Source organism: Neoarius graeffei, chromosome 26 (assembly GCF_027579695.1).
Source record: "Neoarius graeffei isolate fNeoGra1 chromosome 26, fNeoGra1.pri, whole genome shotgun sequence".
NCBI classification, from domain to species: domain Eukaryota; kingdom Metazoa; phylum Chordata; class Actinopteri; order Siluriformes; family Ariidae; genus Neoarius; species Neoarius graeffei.
The window spans coordinates 54,715,977-54,729,102 of NC_083594.1; the positions used below are offsets into that span (position 1 = coordinate 54,715,977).

Here is a 13,126-nt window from a genome sequence, read left to right on the forward strand (position 1 = left end):
CTGACACGATCTGGATTGAATACGTGGACCCTGGCGGATTCCCGTTTCCCGGCGTTTCCAGGCAGTTGAATGTAAACGGACAGTGCATCCGCGAAGAAAACGAGACAGATGCGGTCTAATGTAAACTTGGCCTGAGAGATGAGCAGTCAATCGTTTCTAAAGCTTCATTTAAAAAAGCTGGGATGGTATCGGCAGCGTACTTCAGGCATGAGGAACCCGTTTGGATGGGGCTTCAGTGATGTGTAGTGGTGGAACATTCTGCATTAATCCACCTGGACAGTTCTGGTCTCACACGTCTGCGAGTCTTGGAGCCGAGATGTAAACGGTTCCTCATGAATGCCATTAAAATGAATATGGAACCACGGAGGATTTTACTGGAATAAACATATCACAGCTAAACTGCTTCAGGAGATCAGTAAGATAAACCAGAGTCGAAACCAGTGAAGAGCTTTAAATATCATGAGCGTGAACTTTGTCGTCAATGTGGAACTTAATAAGCAGCCGTTTTATACTTCCTTAAAAAGAGGCAGCGTGATTATTTTACACGCAAAACTGCAAATGTGTGATTGTTTTTAGCGATTAATTTTAAACATGGAGCTCGATCCACCCTCTTCAGCATGCACGAGCTCACAGACAGCTGCGATTGGCTCGTGGTGCCGTGATGAGGGATTATTTACCTGCCCCCTTGAAAGCATCGCTAATTTTGCTGCCTTGGCTCCTGGACACGGGTGGCTATGGAGTCCATTTTAATAACAGAGAAATTTATACAGTATTTAGAAAAGAAAAATATATCCCATATATTCTGAACCTAAACCACAGTCCCTACAAGCTTTTACCAGCTAGTGCCAGTTTCTCAGTTCTTGCTGGAACCAAGCAAATTTTGTTGGTTTACATCTGTTCTGAAATGCAGTAATGCTTCCTTGCGTGTGTGTGTGTGTGTGTGTGTGTGTGTGTGTGTGTGTGTGTGTGTGTGTGTGTGTGTGTTTCCTCATGCTTTCAGTATGCGCCGTGTGTGTGGGTCTTGAGAGACACTTACAGGGTTGTTCATCTGATTGAACAGCTGCTCAGCTTGCTGCATTGCAACGGCGAAGAGGAGGAGGAGGAAGAGGGGAGGAGTTAAACAGACGATGAGGAGGATGAAAAATGAGGAAGGGAGACCCAGAAAAACATCATTAGGTTTAGCATTAGCCACTTTTTAGGACCAGGTACAGTCTCAGTTGCCTTTTGTTTTAAATCACTGATCCAGGAACAGTCATTGATCTGAAACCTGATCTGATCTGTTATAAAGAGAAACAGCAAAACTGATCTCAGATCAGTGGGAAAAAAAGAGCAACATATCAAATGAAAAGACACAGATGGACATACGGGGCGTGAGGGAGGGAGGATGGAGTGCAGATTACAGAAACCGTCAGGTCCAGTGCGTGGCCTATGGGTGAGGTTTTAGTGTCCTGTTATTTTCTGTAACATGATGGTGATTTTATTTCAACTTGTTTTCAGGAGGTTTAGTAACCGCTGGGTGGAAACGCCCCCGAGTCTGCGTTTAGCTTACAGCTCACAGACCTGCATTCCTGAACAAAGGGGTGAAACCTCAATAACCTCATGAGGGTGTTAGGAAGAAATATTCATGTTTTGGTTTTAATTATTATTTTGACAGATACATTTGTTCAAAGCAGTTTACAACTTCAAGAAAATATCCACGGGGAATTCACCAAGGGTGTTTTATTCTCAGCATGGGTCTCGGGGAACTGCCCTGTCCAAGGTTTCACCCGACTGTCATGTGGTCGGAATGCTGAAGGAAGTTAGAAGATTTTCTGGCAATTTGAATCTCCACCTTCTATTATGATGGAATTTTTTTCCACTTAATGAAACAAGCAAGTAAATACTAGAGAGAGAGAGAGAGAGAGAGAGAGAGAGAGAGAGAGAGAGAAAGTGTGGGGCTGTTTTCTCCAACTCCAATTGCGACTCTCTGATGGGGTTTAATTAATTAATTGCCTGGGATTAGTTATTTATTCTTAATAAAAAATAATAATCATATAATAATATGCATATATACACATGCATAAAATATCAGATATCAATTTTTACATTTTTAACTTTTCCCTCAAATGTTTTTTGTGATTTAATTAATTTAAAATTAACCACAAAACCTTTCTTGAACTGACTTGAACAGTTCCATCCAGTGCATCGATTAATCAATAAAACTCATGAATTCGGACTGATCTGATTCATGCTGTACCTTCTGCAGCTGCGTCTCCAGCTTGCTGCACTCCTCCTTCTTCTGCTCGATGGCGATCTCCAAAGATTTCAGCTTGGAGTCTTTCTTCAGGCCGGACGAGGCCAAAGAAGAGGCGTGTTCTTTCAGGTCTATTAAACTCGACTGGAGACCGAGGGAGAGAAAGCAAGATGTTAATGAGCAGATGGTACACGAGGGAAACATCCTGTAGAGCATGTGCCCACGCGCACACGCACACACACACACACACACACCTCTTTCTCTGTGAGCTCCACCTGCAGATTGCTGACCTTCTCCTTCAGCTCCTTGTTCTCTTTCTTGTATAAGTCGACCTCCTCCATGCGCTCCCGGTCCTCCCGCTCTCTCTGCTCCTTCAGACGCTCGATGATTCGTTCCTGGGATGCAGGACATTCATATTCACCATCATGCTCACGTTCACATTCACCATCACGCTCATATTCACATGCCCCATCACACTCGTTCATATTCACAATCAACACCCGAAACTGCGAGGTGCTCAGTCTTATTGAGCTCCAGGAGCTCAGTGTTCAGCCTGTTCACAGTTTACACTCTTCTTCACAGAACCGCTACCTTAAACAGATGTTTTTGTAACTAAGCCAGATTTTTTTTTTACTTTTATCTTTTTATAGTTTTGTGTGTCTCTGAAACTCACAGGCACTGAGGCCACACCTCCCTCACTGGAGAGGCCACACCTCGTTCACTGGGACTGACAGACACACACCTCCTTTACTGTGCCTCATGCACAGAGGCCACGCCTTCTTCACAAGCAAAGGCCAGACCTCCTTCACTGGGTCTAAAAAAATGGCCACACCTCCTTTAATTTACATTGGCCATGCCTCTTTCAATTGACATCAGCCATGCCTCCTTCGTTGTACCAAGACCACGCCCCTTCAATTTACATCAGCCATGCCTCCTTCAATTTACCGTATTTTCTGGACTATAAGCCGCTACTTTTTTCCTAGGTTTTGAACCATGCGGCTTATACAAAGGTGCGGCTATTCTGTGGATTTTTCTTCCACCGCTAGGGGAAGTAGTCTGTGTCTAACCGGAAGTAGAATCAAAAATAAGATAGACGAAAAATCAATGCAAAGAAGAATTAGCAGATCTTTAGCAGATAGAACACGCACGACAAATTACTAACTGGTAATTATTTTCAAATCCAGCGAAGATGATTAAAGTGACTTGTGGTTTCGAACACAGGAGAAATGAAGGTAAATAAATACCGGTTATTTTCTCTTGGTTCTGTTCCGTTTTAATCAGCAAAGTTGCTGCCGTGTTAAAAGGCACTGTTCGGAAAGAATCTGTTCAGGTACATACATGTACATTTACAGTACAAAATCGTTCTGTACATGCAGTAAATATCTAATTTTTCAACATAGATATCTGCGGCTTATAGCCCGGTGCGGCTTGTATATCTTTTTTAAAAAATGTTTTAAAAAATAGAGCGGATGCGGCTTATATACAGGTGCGCTCTATAGTCCAGAAAATACGGTACATTGGCCACGCATCCTTCACTGTACAGAGACCACACCTCCTTTAATTTACAGAGACCACACCTCCTTCAATTTACAGAGACCACACCTCCTTCAATTTACATCAGCCACGCCCCCTTCAATTTACATCAGCCATGCCTCCTTCACTGTACAGAGGCCACACCTCCTCCACTCTACAGAGACCCCGTAGCAGCAGTTCACCTTCTCAGACAGAGCCTCCTCCAGTGTGGCCAGGGCCGTGTCTGTGTTGGTCGAGTCGGTCTGCAGAGACTTCACTCGGTCCTTCAGGTTCCCCAGCTGTTTATCTTTATCTCGCAACTGCTCCTGCAGGTTCTCAATCTGAGAGAGAGACAGAGAGAGAGAGAGAGATTTAACACGTACAGGTTCTGGTCTCACCACAGCAAGCAAACTGCTTCTGTACTTCCTCTCCCAGGAGACATGCCTTCTTCTGCAGCACATTGATTTTGCGCTCTTTGACCTCCAGCATGTCCTTCATGTCGCGGATCTCCCCAGCGAGCGTGCCTTTCTCCTCAGTCAGGTCCTGCAGCTGCTTGCTCTTCTTATTGAGGAAGGACTCCTTCTCTTCCAGACGCAGCCGCAAAGCGTCCACCTGCACCGCCACACGCATGTCCACACACACACACAACCATCACCCATATCTCATAATATTCCTCTACACAGCATACTGCTAGAAATGTGCAACAAGTCCTCTGTGAACACAATGTCACTGAAGATTAATCATCGTGTGTGTGTGTGTGTGTGTGTGTGTGTGTGTGTGTGTGTGTGTGTGTGTGTGTGAGAGAGACCTCAGTCTGCAGGATAGCAGCTCGTTGCTCTTTGGCCGTCAGAGACTCTTTGAGAACCTCGATGTGCTGCTTGCAGTCTGAATTCTGATTGTTCAGCGTCTCGAGCTTGGTCTGCAGAGCCAGCAGCTCGGACTCCTTCTTTGACAGCTCCTGCTTCAACTGATCAATCTGAGGAAAGAAATTACATCTAAATTGTATAAAGGGCGTTTCAATAGAAGTGTCAAAGTGTTGGGTTTGCAGATAGTTTGCAGACCCCAGTAGGGTCCCTTTTCTTTCTCTTCTTCCTTTTCCAAAAACCCAACACTACAGTGATTCACTATCGCCTCTCATGGTACAAGGTGGTATTACAAGATGGACAGTGTGACAGACGATATCTCTCCAACATCATACATCGATATCATTGACAAAACTTCAAAGCTGTTATTTCTTCACATTCTGTTGATAATTTTGTTGAATTTTTTTAATGTTTTAAACCTAAATTATTCCAAATTCTTCCACAGAGCACCTTTAACATTGACAGATGGTATTAAAGAAACATGGAGAGCTAACGCAGGTCAAGAAGACGTGTTGCCGTGCTCCGGAGTGGTTGTGTTTCAACGTGCCTCTCACAGGGACTGCAGATGAAACCCTGCAGTAAATGAAATCGCGTCGATCATCAGTGCAGCTCTGCTCCCATTAAACACACGCTCACTGTTTATTACACCACAGGGCTTTCGATCATGAATGCACTGTTCACTTAAAATGCAGAAACACTCCAGTGCTCTTCGAAGATTCAGACACAACCTGGAACCAAACAGAAGCACAGGAGTGTGTTTGTTATTTTTATTTTTCACTTCATTGGCCAGTATTTTCCAGCGCTCTGAACAAGGAAGATCTTCTTTGTTTCATTTTGTTTGCAGATAATATCTGAGTCAGGATCAGCATCACAGACATTTATAAGTGTGTATATCCTTACAGAAGGTCTAGCACTGGCAATGACTTTCTTTCTTTCTTCCTTTCTTTCTTTCTACTTGAAATCTTACCAAGGTGGACACAAAGACACGCCCACATTCCTTTGTATCAACTCAAAAGTGCTCATTTATGTATAATAACAGCTTTAAACGAGACTGTCAGTGACAGCGTAGCTCACTCGGGCCCTGTCTAGTCCAGAAGGAACGATCTAAAGTGGGTCACCTTCCTTGAGCAATAAATGTTGTAAGCTATATACAAGCTATATATAGAAGCGATAGCCACCCTAGGAATACCAACCTATTTGTCAGAAAGAATCCTAAATGACGACGAATTGACCGAGAAGAAGCAATTTTTGTTGAACTGCTCATTAAGGCTTAATTAGTCCATAACTTCATCCATCCATTATCTGTAGCCGCTTTATCCTGTTCTACAGGGTCGCAGGCAAGCTGGAGCCTATCCCAGCTGACTACGGGCGAAAGGCGGGGTTCACCCTGGACAAGTCGCCAGGTCATCACAGGGCTGACACATAGACACAGACAACCATTCACACTCACATTCACACCTACGCTCAATTTAGAGTCACCAGTTAACCTAACCTGCATGTCTTTGGACTGTGGGGGAAACCGGAGCACCCGGAGGAAACCCACGCGGACACGGGGAGAACATGCAAACTCCGCACAGAAAGGCCCTTGCCGGCCCCAGGGCTCGAACCCAGGACCTTCTTGCTGTGAGGCGACAGTGACAACCACTACACCACCGTGCCGCCCCCATAACTTCATTAATAATTGTAATGAAGCAGATCTGGGTAGAAGTTCTATGCACCCTAGGTACCCCTACCTTCATGCCAGAAAGAATCAAAATCAGTGAAGAACCGAGGGAAAAGAAGCGATTTGTGTGGAAACTGCTCATTAGGGATTGATTAATTACTCCATATCTTCATTATTAATTGCAATTGTGTAAATTTGTGTAGAAGCTATATGCACCCCAGGCAGACCGACCTTCCTGCCAAAAAGAATAAAAATCGGTGAAGAATTGAGAGAGAAGAAGCGATTTTTGTGAAATGTGGACAACGCCGGATGGACGACAGACAACACATGATGGCATAAACTCATCACCTGTCGGCCACATGAGCTAATAATGAATCAAACACTGTGTATTGTGCTTTTATAAGAAAACAATCACTGACGGTCTGATTCGAATATGTTACCACTCCAAAGTTGATTATTTTCCTCTAACAGCATGTCTCGAAGTGTTTTATTCCTCTTCTACCACAATAACTTATTTATTTATTTATTTATTTATTTATTTATTAAAAGTAGGGCATGTCACACACACTTTTTAACCTTTTGTAGTTATATTTAATGTTATTTCCTGTTCTTGTCATGTTCATGAGAAATTACAACCCTGGAGACTCCTTCCATAGACGTTCTATCAACATCATCTTCCACCAAACATCCCTGTGAATGATCTGTTCCTCTCAAAACGATAAATGATTACAACCAGTGCTTTCATATGAACCTGTGGTTTACAGCTGTGCTACGATCAGAGCTGCTTTAACAGAAAGCTAATCAATACCTGCTGACCAATCAGAGCCCAGAACCCAACAGGAAACTGCAGATATCACACCAATGGTATCATGAGTGTGAACATAAACACACAGCCTGTGTTCAAGAAACCAAAGCCATTCTCCAGAGCAAAAAACACCACGCCTCAGAACCACAGGAGCTGTTCTCGAGTTCTCTTTGTTCTCTTGCTAAAGCAGAAGGAATCTCAGCAGGAGCAGCGAGCAGGTGGAGAGACGCTTTACCTTGGTCTTCATGAATTTGGAGTGGTTCTTGTACACCTCCATCTGTTTGATCTCCTCCTCGCGGTCCTCGGTGCTCAGCAGGCCGTTGGCCTTCAGCATCTGAATCTCGTCCTCCAGGTCTCGGATGTTCCGCTCCAGAGACGCGATCTTCGTATCCTGGAGGAAGAGTTTGGAGGAGAAATGAGCAGCACTGGGCTCCATGCTGGTGGACTAATGCACTGATGCTTTCATGGACAACTCAAATGATATCAGAGTGAAAAACAAGAAACCCAGAGAGAGAGAGAGAGAGAGAGAGAGAGAAAGAGAGAGAGAGAGAGGCTGTGGGTGTTGTGCAGGAAAGAGAGGAACTGCAGTGCAGAATCCTATATCATGCTAATGGAGTGGCATCTCAGCGCTGTTCCTCTGAACCGGACACGCATCCGGCCGCAGATAAGAGAGATACAGAACAGGACAGAGAGAGAGAGAGAGAAAGAGACAGAGAGAGTCTGTGGTGTGTGTGTGTTTCATTCCTGGACTGCAAAACTACAACAGCATGCTTCTCGGCTTTTTAAATAAATAATAGCACGCCTTTCAGATTAGCCGCGGCCCGTTTCACATTCCCACAGAGAACTCTGAAAGCGAACGTCCTTTCTAACTCACTCTCATTCATCCACTTGTTCACGTTCTCATGCTCCTCACAATATGGTTAGTCCTGATCATTATGGAGATATTTAACCTCCACAGGTTCATCACAAAACACTCTGTACCTTCATTAATTAACTCTTGCACACTCGGTGATTAGTGGCTCGTGACTGAACTCCTGATCGAAGAAGAACATGGCTAACTCAGGCCAACTCGCAGGCTCGAGAGATCACATTATTACTGAGTGAAGTTTATGAGGTTGGTGAGGTAGCGAGAACCGAGAATGGGTTCAGAACGGGGAAGATGCTGCCTCAGAAGGAGTCTGACAAGACAGTGAGGCATCAAGGACTGTTAGAAACTGATCAGACTCTCATTTCCTGTCTTCTCGATGACGCCTTACCCATAAATCTGTGCAGCAGTTCCTTCAAGCAAAGGAAAATATATCAAACATGGCAGACCAAACTTCACAGAAAAGTGATTATGTAAGTGATTATATAAACCTTATACAAGTATAAGGTTTAGGATTTTTTTTTCCCTTTGGATTTTTTGGAAAGTTACTGAGAAATTTTAAGAGAACGTCTCTTATAACCCTGTGACTGTCACCAAATCAATGTGTTTGAAATGATTTGTGAGGCATCTCTTCACCAACTAGTGAACTCTTCAGTTTATTGACACGGCATGCTAATGTCACGCGTTACCGTAAATACTATCCTCGTTAAAAGTCCTGCCTTATGACACGCCTGTCTATTACGGCAGCGAGGCAGCAACCTTCTGTTTTGAGCACAACCAATGTTGAGCAACACACGGGAACAAACACGATTGTTAGCTAACATGCAAACATTTTGCGTACAATTGTAAGTTTGACGTGATCCGTTTCAACTTTCACGCAAATGAGGTGGGATTGGGGATCGGCTCCATCAAGGAACATTTTCACACACAACCTTGCATTGAAATATGGACCGAAGTTGAAATACGGTACCTGTGAAGGCACAGCCATCTGGAACCCAGCTTCTTTCAAAGGTACCATATTTCCATCCTGGACATGCAAATAAATGACGCCTGAAAATGCTGCCTACTGAAGGAGCTTCCTTTAGATTAAAAGGCGATCCATCTGGCTATGTTTTTTCGAGTGTTTTTTCAGTGAACCATGCAGCTTGGCCAAACCCTCATGCATTAAAAAGGCCCATGCTGTTGCTCCAGTTTCATTCTAATTTCGTTAAAGCAAGTGCTCGATTAACGCACGCTGTATTTACAAACAAACCACAGACGTAAATATAAAGGAGAAAAAAAATATTCTGCACTGTACCCTTTACGTGCAAATGATTAGCATCAGCATCAGCATCCCTGCCCTTCCTCTCATCTCGTCTCTCCTCTCCCCTCTCTCTCTCTCTCTCTCTCTCTCTCTCTCACACACGCCTGCATTAGTGATTTCACTGTTGTAAACAACCCGCTCCTGTTCCCATGGTAACAGCATCAGTGCTCTTCCAATGGCGGGAGAACGAGAGAGAGGAGAGAGGAGAGGGTGTGTGCTCCAGGAAACTGGTGCATGATGGGAGTTTACTAGGAGGGAGTAGGCAAGTAAACGAGCAGTGATTGGACAGCATGCGCTTGGAGAAGGAACCAGTTGGTTATATGGACCTCATTCTGGGATCACGTGGGCGTGGAAGTGGAGCATTCTGGGTATTATTACTCTGGGGGAGTCCAATCATGAAGGTCCTAAAGGGTGTGTGTGTGTGTGAAGGAGCTGCATGAGGTCATGCTTTATTTTTAGAAGTGTGTGTAATGGCTCTGCTGGTGAGGAGGTGGAAGTCAAGCATAGCCAACTACGCACGCACGCACACACACACGCACACACGTTTGCTCTTTCATCAAAGCATCCCACAGAGCTTTATCATCTTCTACCTTCTGTTTCTTTTCCACTCTCTCATTATCATTTCACTTGTTTGTGTCTTTATTGTTAAATTACGTTTCTCATGATTCTGATTCAGTGATGAGGTTTTTTGGTTTGCGCAATTTAGTTGACAAACTTTATCTTCACTCTTACCTTCATCTCGATGATCGTTTGCAGGGCTTTGGTCTTACTCGGGTCCTGCTGCAGCTGGTTTCTTCGGTGAAGCTCCTGAAAATAAAGGTGGAGTCAGGAAACACTACAAATGTGACATTTGTACATTTTGGAAATGTGCCGATACAAAACCACTTCTGAATCAGAAAAAAAAAATTCAGCTGAAGAGTTGAGGGCTGCAGAGTGAGGTACAGATCGTGACTGGGATCCCACAGAGAAATAGTTGTCGGAATAAAGTGAATAATTTATATTTACGCACTAATAACACTAACACAGGAGGGGATGGGATCAGTCAGCAGGGTCTGCAGGAGGGGATGGGATCAGTCAGCAGGGTCTGCAGGAGGGGATAGGATCAGTCAGAATTCCTGAGGATATAAAAACAGTCCTGTGTTTCCCCCGAGGTGGAGAACAGCCTCCCAACTGTGGACTTTCTGTTTACTGGGCCAGAACCTTGGTTTGTTTTGTTTTTGTTGGCTTTTTTCCTGCAACCTGAAATTTTCCCAATTTAATTTCCGATCCCAGTTGGTGAAGGCAAACACATGCTTCCTGTCATCAAAACGAAGCCAACCGCCAAACATTCCCAGGAAAGCGAGGCCCTCTTTCCCACCCAGAGATTAAATTTCGGAAAATTTTTGCGAATGTCTTTGGAACCTCTCTGTACAGTTCCTGACTCCAAGCACATTTGAACGTCGTTCCTGGAAATAAACTGTGGAGGCTGTTGCTTTCTCAGCGGACCACCATTTTACTTTAAAAGATAATAAGAAAATGCATCCTGTCACCAGTTTCCGCTTCCTGTTTACTGCCCCACCACTTTGTTTAATGGACATCTTATTAATAGCTACAAAACTTTCTCATGTTTTGAAAAATGTTATCCTTCGAGGCTTTCTGAAACCCATTCTTGACAAATGACGACGAAACACACCTACACGCCTGTCTCAGGGAATTATTCTTCATTAGAACAGGTACATGATCACACACCTGTGTCAGGTGAGCATACCTCTCTCAGGTGAAGGTTCTCTTTCTCCTTCTGGTCCAGTATGACCTCCAGGTGACCGAGCTGAGCCTCTGCCTCTGCGATTCGTCTCGCCCTGTCCTGCTCCTCCTCGTCCGAGGCTCTGCCGGCCACCGGGGGGAGCCCTTTGCTCTGCAGCATCTCCAGCAGCTTCTTGATGGACTCATCCCTGGCGCCCAGCGTCTGCTTCTGCGTTTCAATCCTCAGCTCCATCTCCTCCAGCGTCTTCCTCAGCAGGAAGAGCTCCTTGGCCTGGCGGTCGTGTTCGGCCTGCAGGCGGCGGAAGTTCTCCTCGGTCAGTTCAATGGTGGTGAAGTGTTCGGCTCCGGCGGGTCTGGAGTTGCTTTCCTGCTGCAGGAGGTGGTTCAGGTCACGTTGTGTCCTCAGCTCATCCTGAAGAGCCTGAATGGTCATCTGAAGATGCTAGAGGAAGGCCAGAGGAGATGTGCATTAACACGACTGGTTTTAGGACCGATGGAAAACTGGGGCATTTAAACTTTCTCACTGAATAAAAGTGTGATGAATAAAAGTAAAAATAAATTTAAAAATATTTTAGATTAGTTGTCTGAAATGTTATTCATGTTGTTTTTCAGCTGCAGGAAAATATTTGATTTTTAAAATGATTTTTATTGGACATTAAATGTCTTTATACTCACTATCATTAACTGGAATATTCTGCATTTATTACCTTCAGAGCTCAAGAAGGAAACTTTCTCTATCGCCAGACTGGAGGTGTGACGTTAAACCTGTCTCTGAGGAATCCTGGCTAAAGGACCACCTAAAGGAACCTACGTGTTCCATCCATTAATCAGAGCGTTGCCTTTTAAAGCGAGTCGGCCTTTCAATTTCATAAAATGGGTGAAATTTAGTTCCGTCTGAAATGTGGTGATTGTGATATCTGTTTATTTCTGTAATATCTCACAAAATATCAGGCCATTCTGTGGCTGGGAAGTTATTTAATTTGAGGGGATTAAAGCAAATAATGTGCATGAAATCGCTCGCTTGGCGCAGTCAAGCAGACAGAGGAAGTCCGTGTGCGCATGCGCAGGTTTACCTTCTTCTTCTTTTGAGTTTTACGGCAGCTGGCATCCACAGTGTTGCATTACTGCCATCTACAGGTTTCCCTTTGAGCGTGCACCGACAGTTCCATCATTCAGTCGCTAAACGAACAGCTGATCACACCGAGGTGCTCGCTGAGCGCCCATATTTATTAGTTTGGTCCTGCGTTTCCTTTCCTTCGTATAGAACATAACGTCTTTTCTTCTCACTTTCTTTCCGTTACTGTAGTCACTCTTTCACGTTTCATTCGCACACTCACGTCCTCCATTTTTCTCTCCTGTTTCAAATTTGTATCCCACAATGCCTTGCATGAACGGGGAAAGCCCACCACGTGATGCATGACGTAGTATCTTGAATTGGGTCATGGTGAAGCAGGAAAAAATAGCGGAGAATTTAGGGACACGTGACTGTAAATTAATTAATTGTTCTTTTAGGAAAAAAGTAACAAAATCAGAAGTCTGTGATTCGAATTCAGTAGCTTTCGGTCACTAAACAAAAATAATTGAGTGTCAGGGAAAATTATTTTTATGACCTACACTTGAAAAATCTGAAAGTCAGTACAGCTTTCAAGGTGTCGCTTCATTGATGGGGTGTGTTTAGGGCCTTTGGCAAAAGTACTAAATGTGTACAAAACAAACTCCTGAGCTGAAAGTGGAGCACATGCAGTCATCCTGCTCTCAGCTCTCCATCTCTCACCCTCCCCACATCCTTCCATCTCTCTCGTCCATTTTATTTCACCAACACCACTTTGCCCTCGCTCCTGCTTTCACCTTTTCTATCTTTTGGATGGAAAAGTTTCTGGATTATTGTCGATCATTACCTTTTTATCTGCTTTTACAGTTTAAATATCATTCTTCTGTCCACATGCTTCCTTTTCTCCAGCTCATTATTCAGTGTTTTTATCTGAATCATAACATTTTATTCCTTTTTTTCCTCCTGTATTATATTTCTGTGCTCTTTCTTCTTCTATCTTCATGATGTTGTGTTCATTATGTTTGTGCAGTCTCTTTATTCTTTCGCTTTATTTCTCTTCCAGCTCATCCACACTCTTGTTTTTCATT

General features: G+C 43.9%; 1 protein-coding gene across 1 annotated transcript in view; it reads right to left on the bottom strand.

Moving 5' to 3' along the window:
* The window catches only part of erc2 (ELKS/RAB6-interacting/CAST family member 2), a 40,803-nt gene that overhangs the window by 11,838 nt on the left and 15,839 nt on the right, over positions 1-13,126 (bottom strand). Inside the window, exons 2-9 of the mRNA XM_060910546.1 lie at positions 10,992-11,429; positions 9,977-10,051; positions 7,312-7,467; positions 4,554-4,721; positions 4,190-4,357; positions 3,949-4,086; positions 2,488-2,628; positions 2,237-2,377 (exon numbers count right to left, since the gene is read on the bottom strand). Coding sequence (XP_060766529.1) covers positions 2,237-2,377; positions 2,488-2,628; positions 3,949-4,086; positions 4,190-4,357; positions 4,554-4,721; positions 7,312-7,467; positions 9,977-10,051; positions 10,992-11,429 — 1,425 coding nt within the window. The remainder of the gene's footprint in view (positions 1-2,236; positions 2,378-2,487; positions 2,629-3,948; positions 4,087-4,189; positions 4,358-4,553; positions 4,722-7,311; positions 7,468-9,976; positions 10,052-10,991; positions 11,430-13,126) is intronic.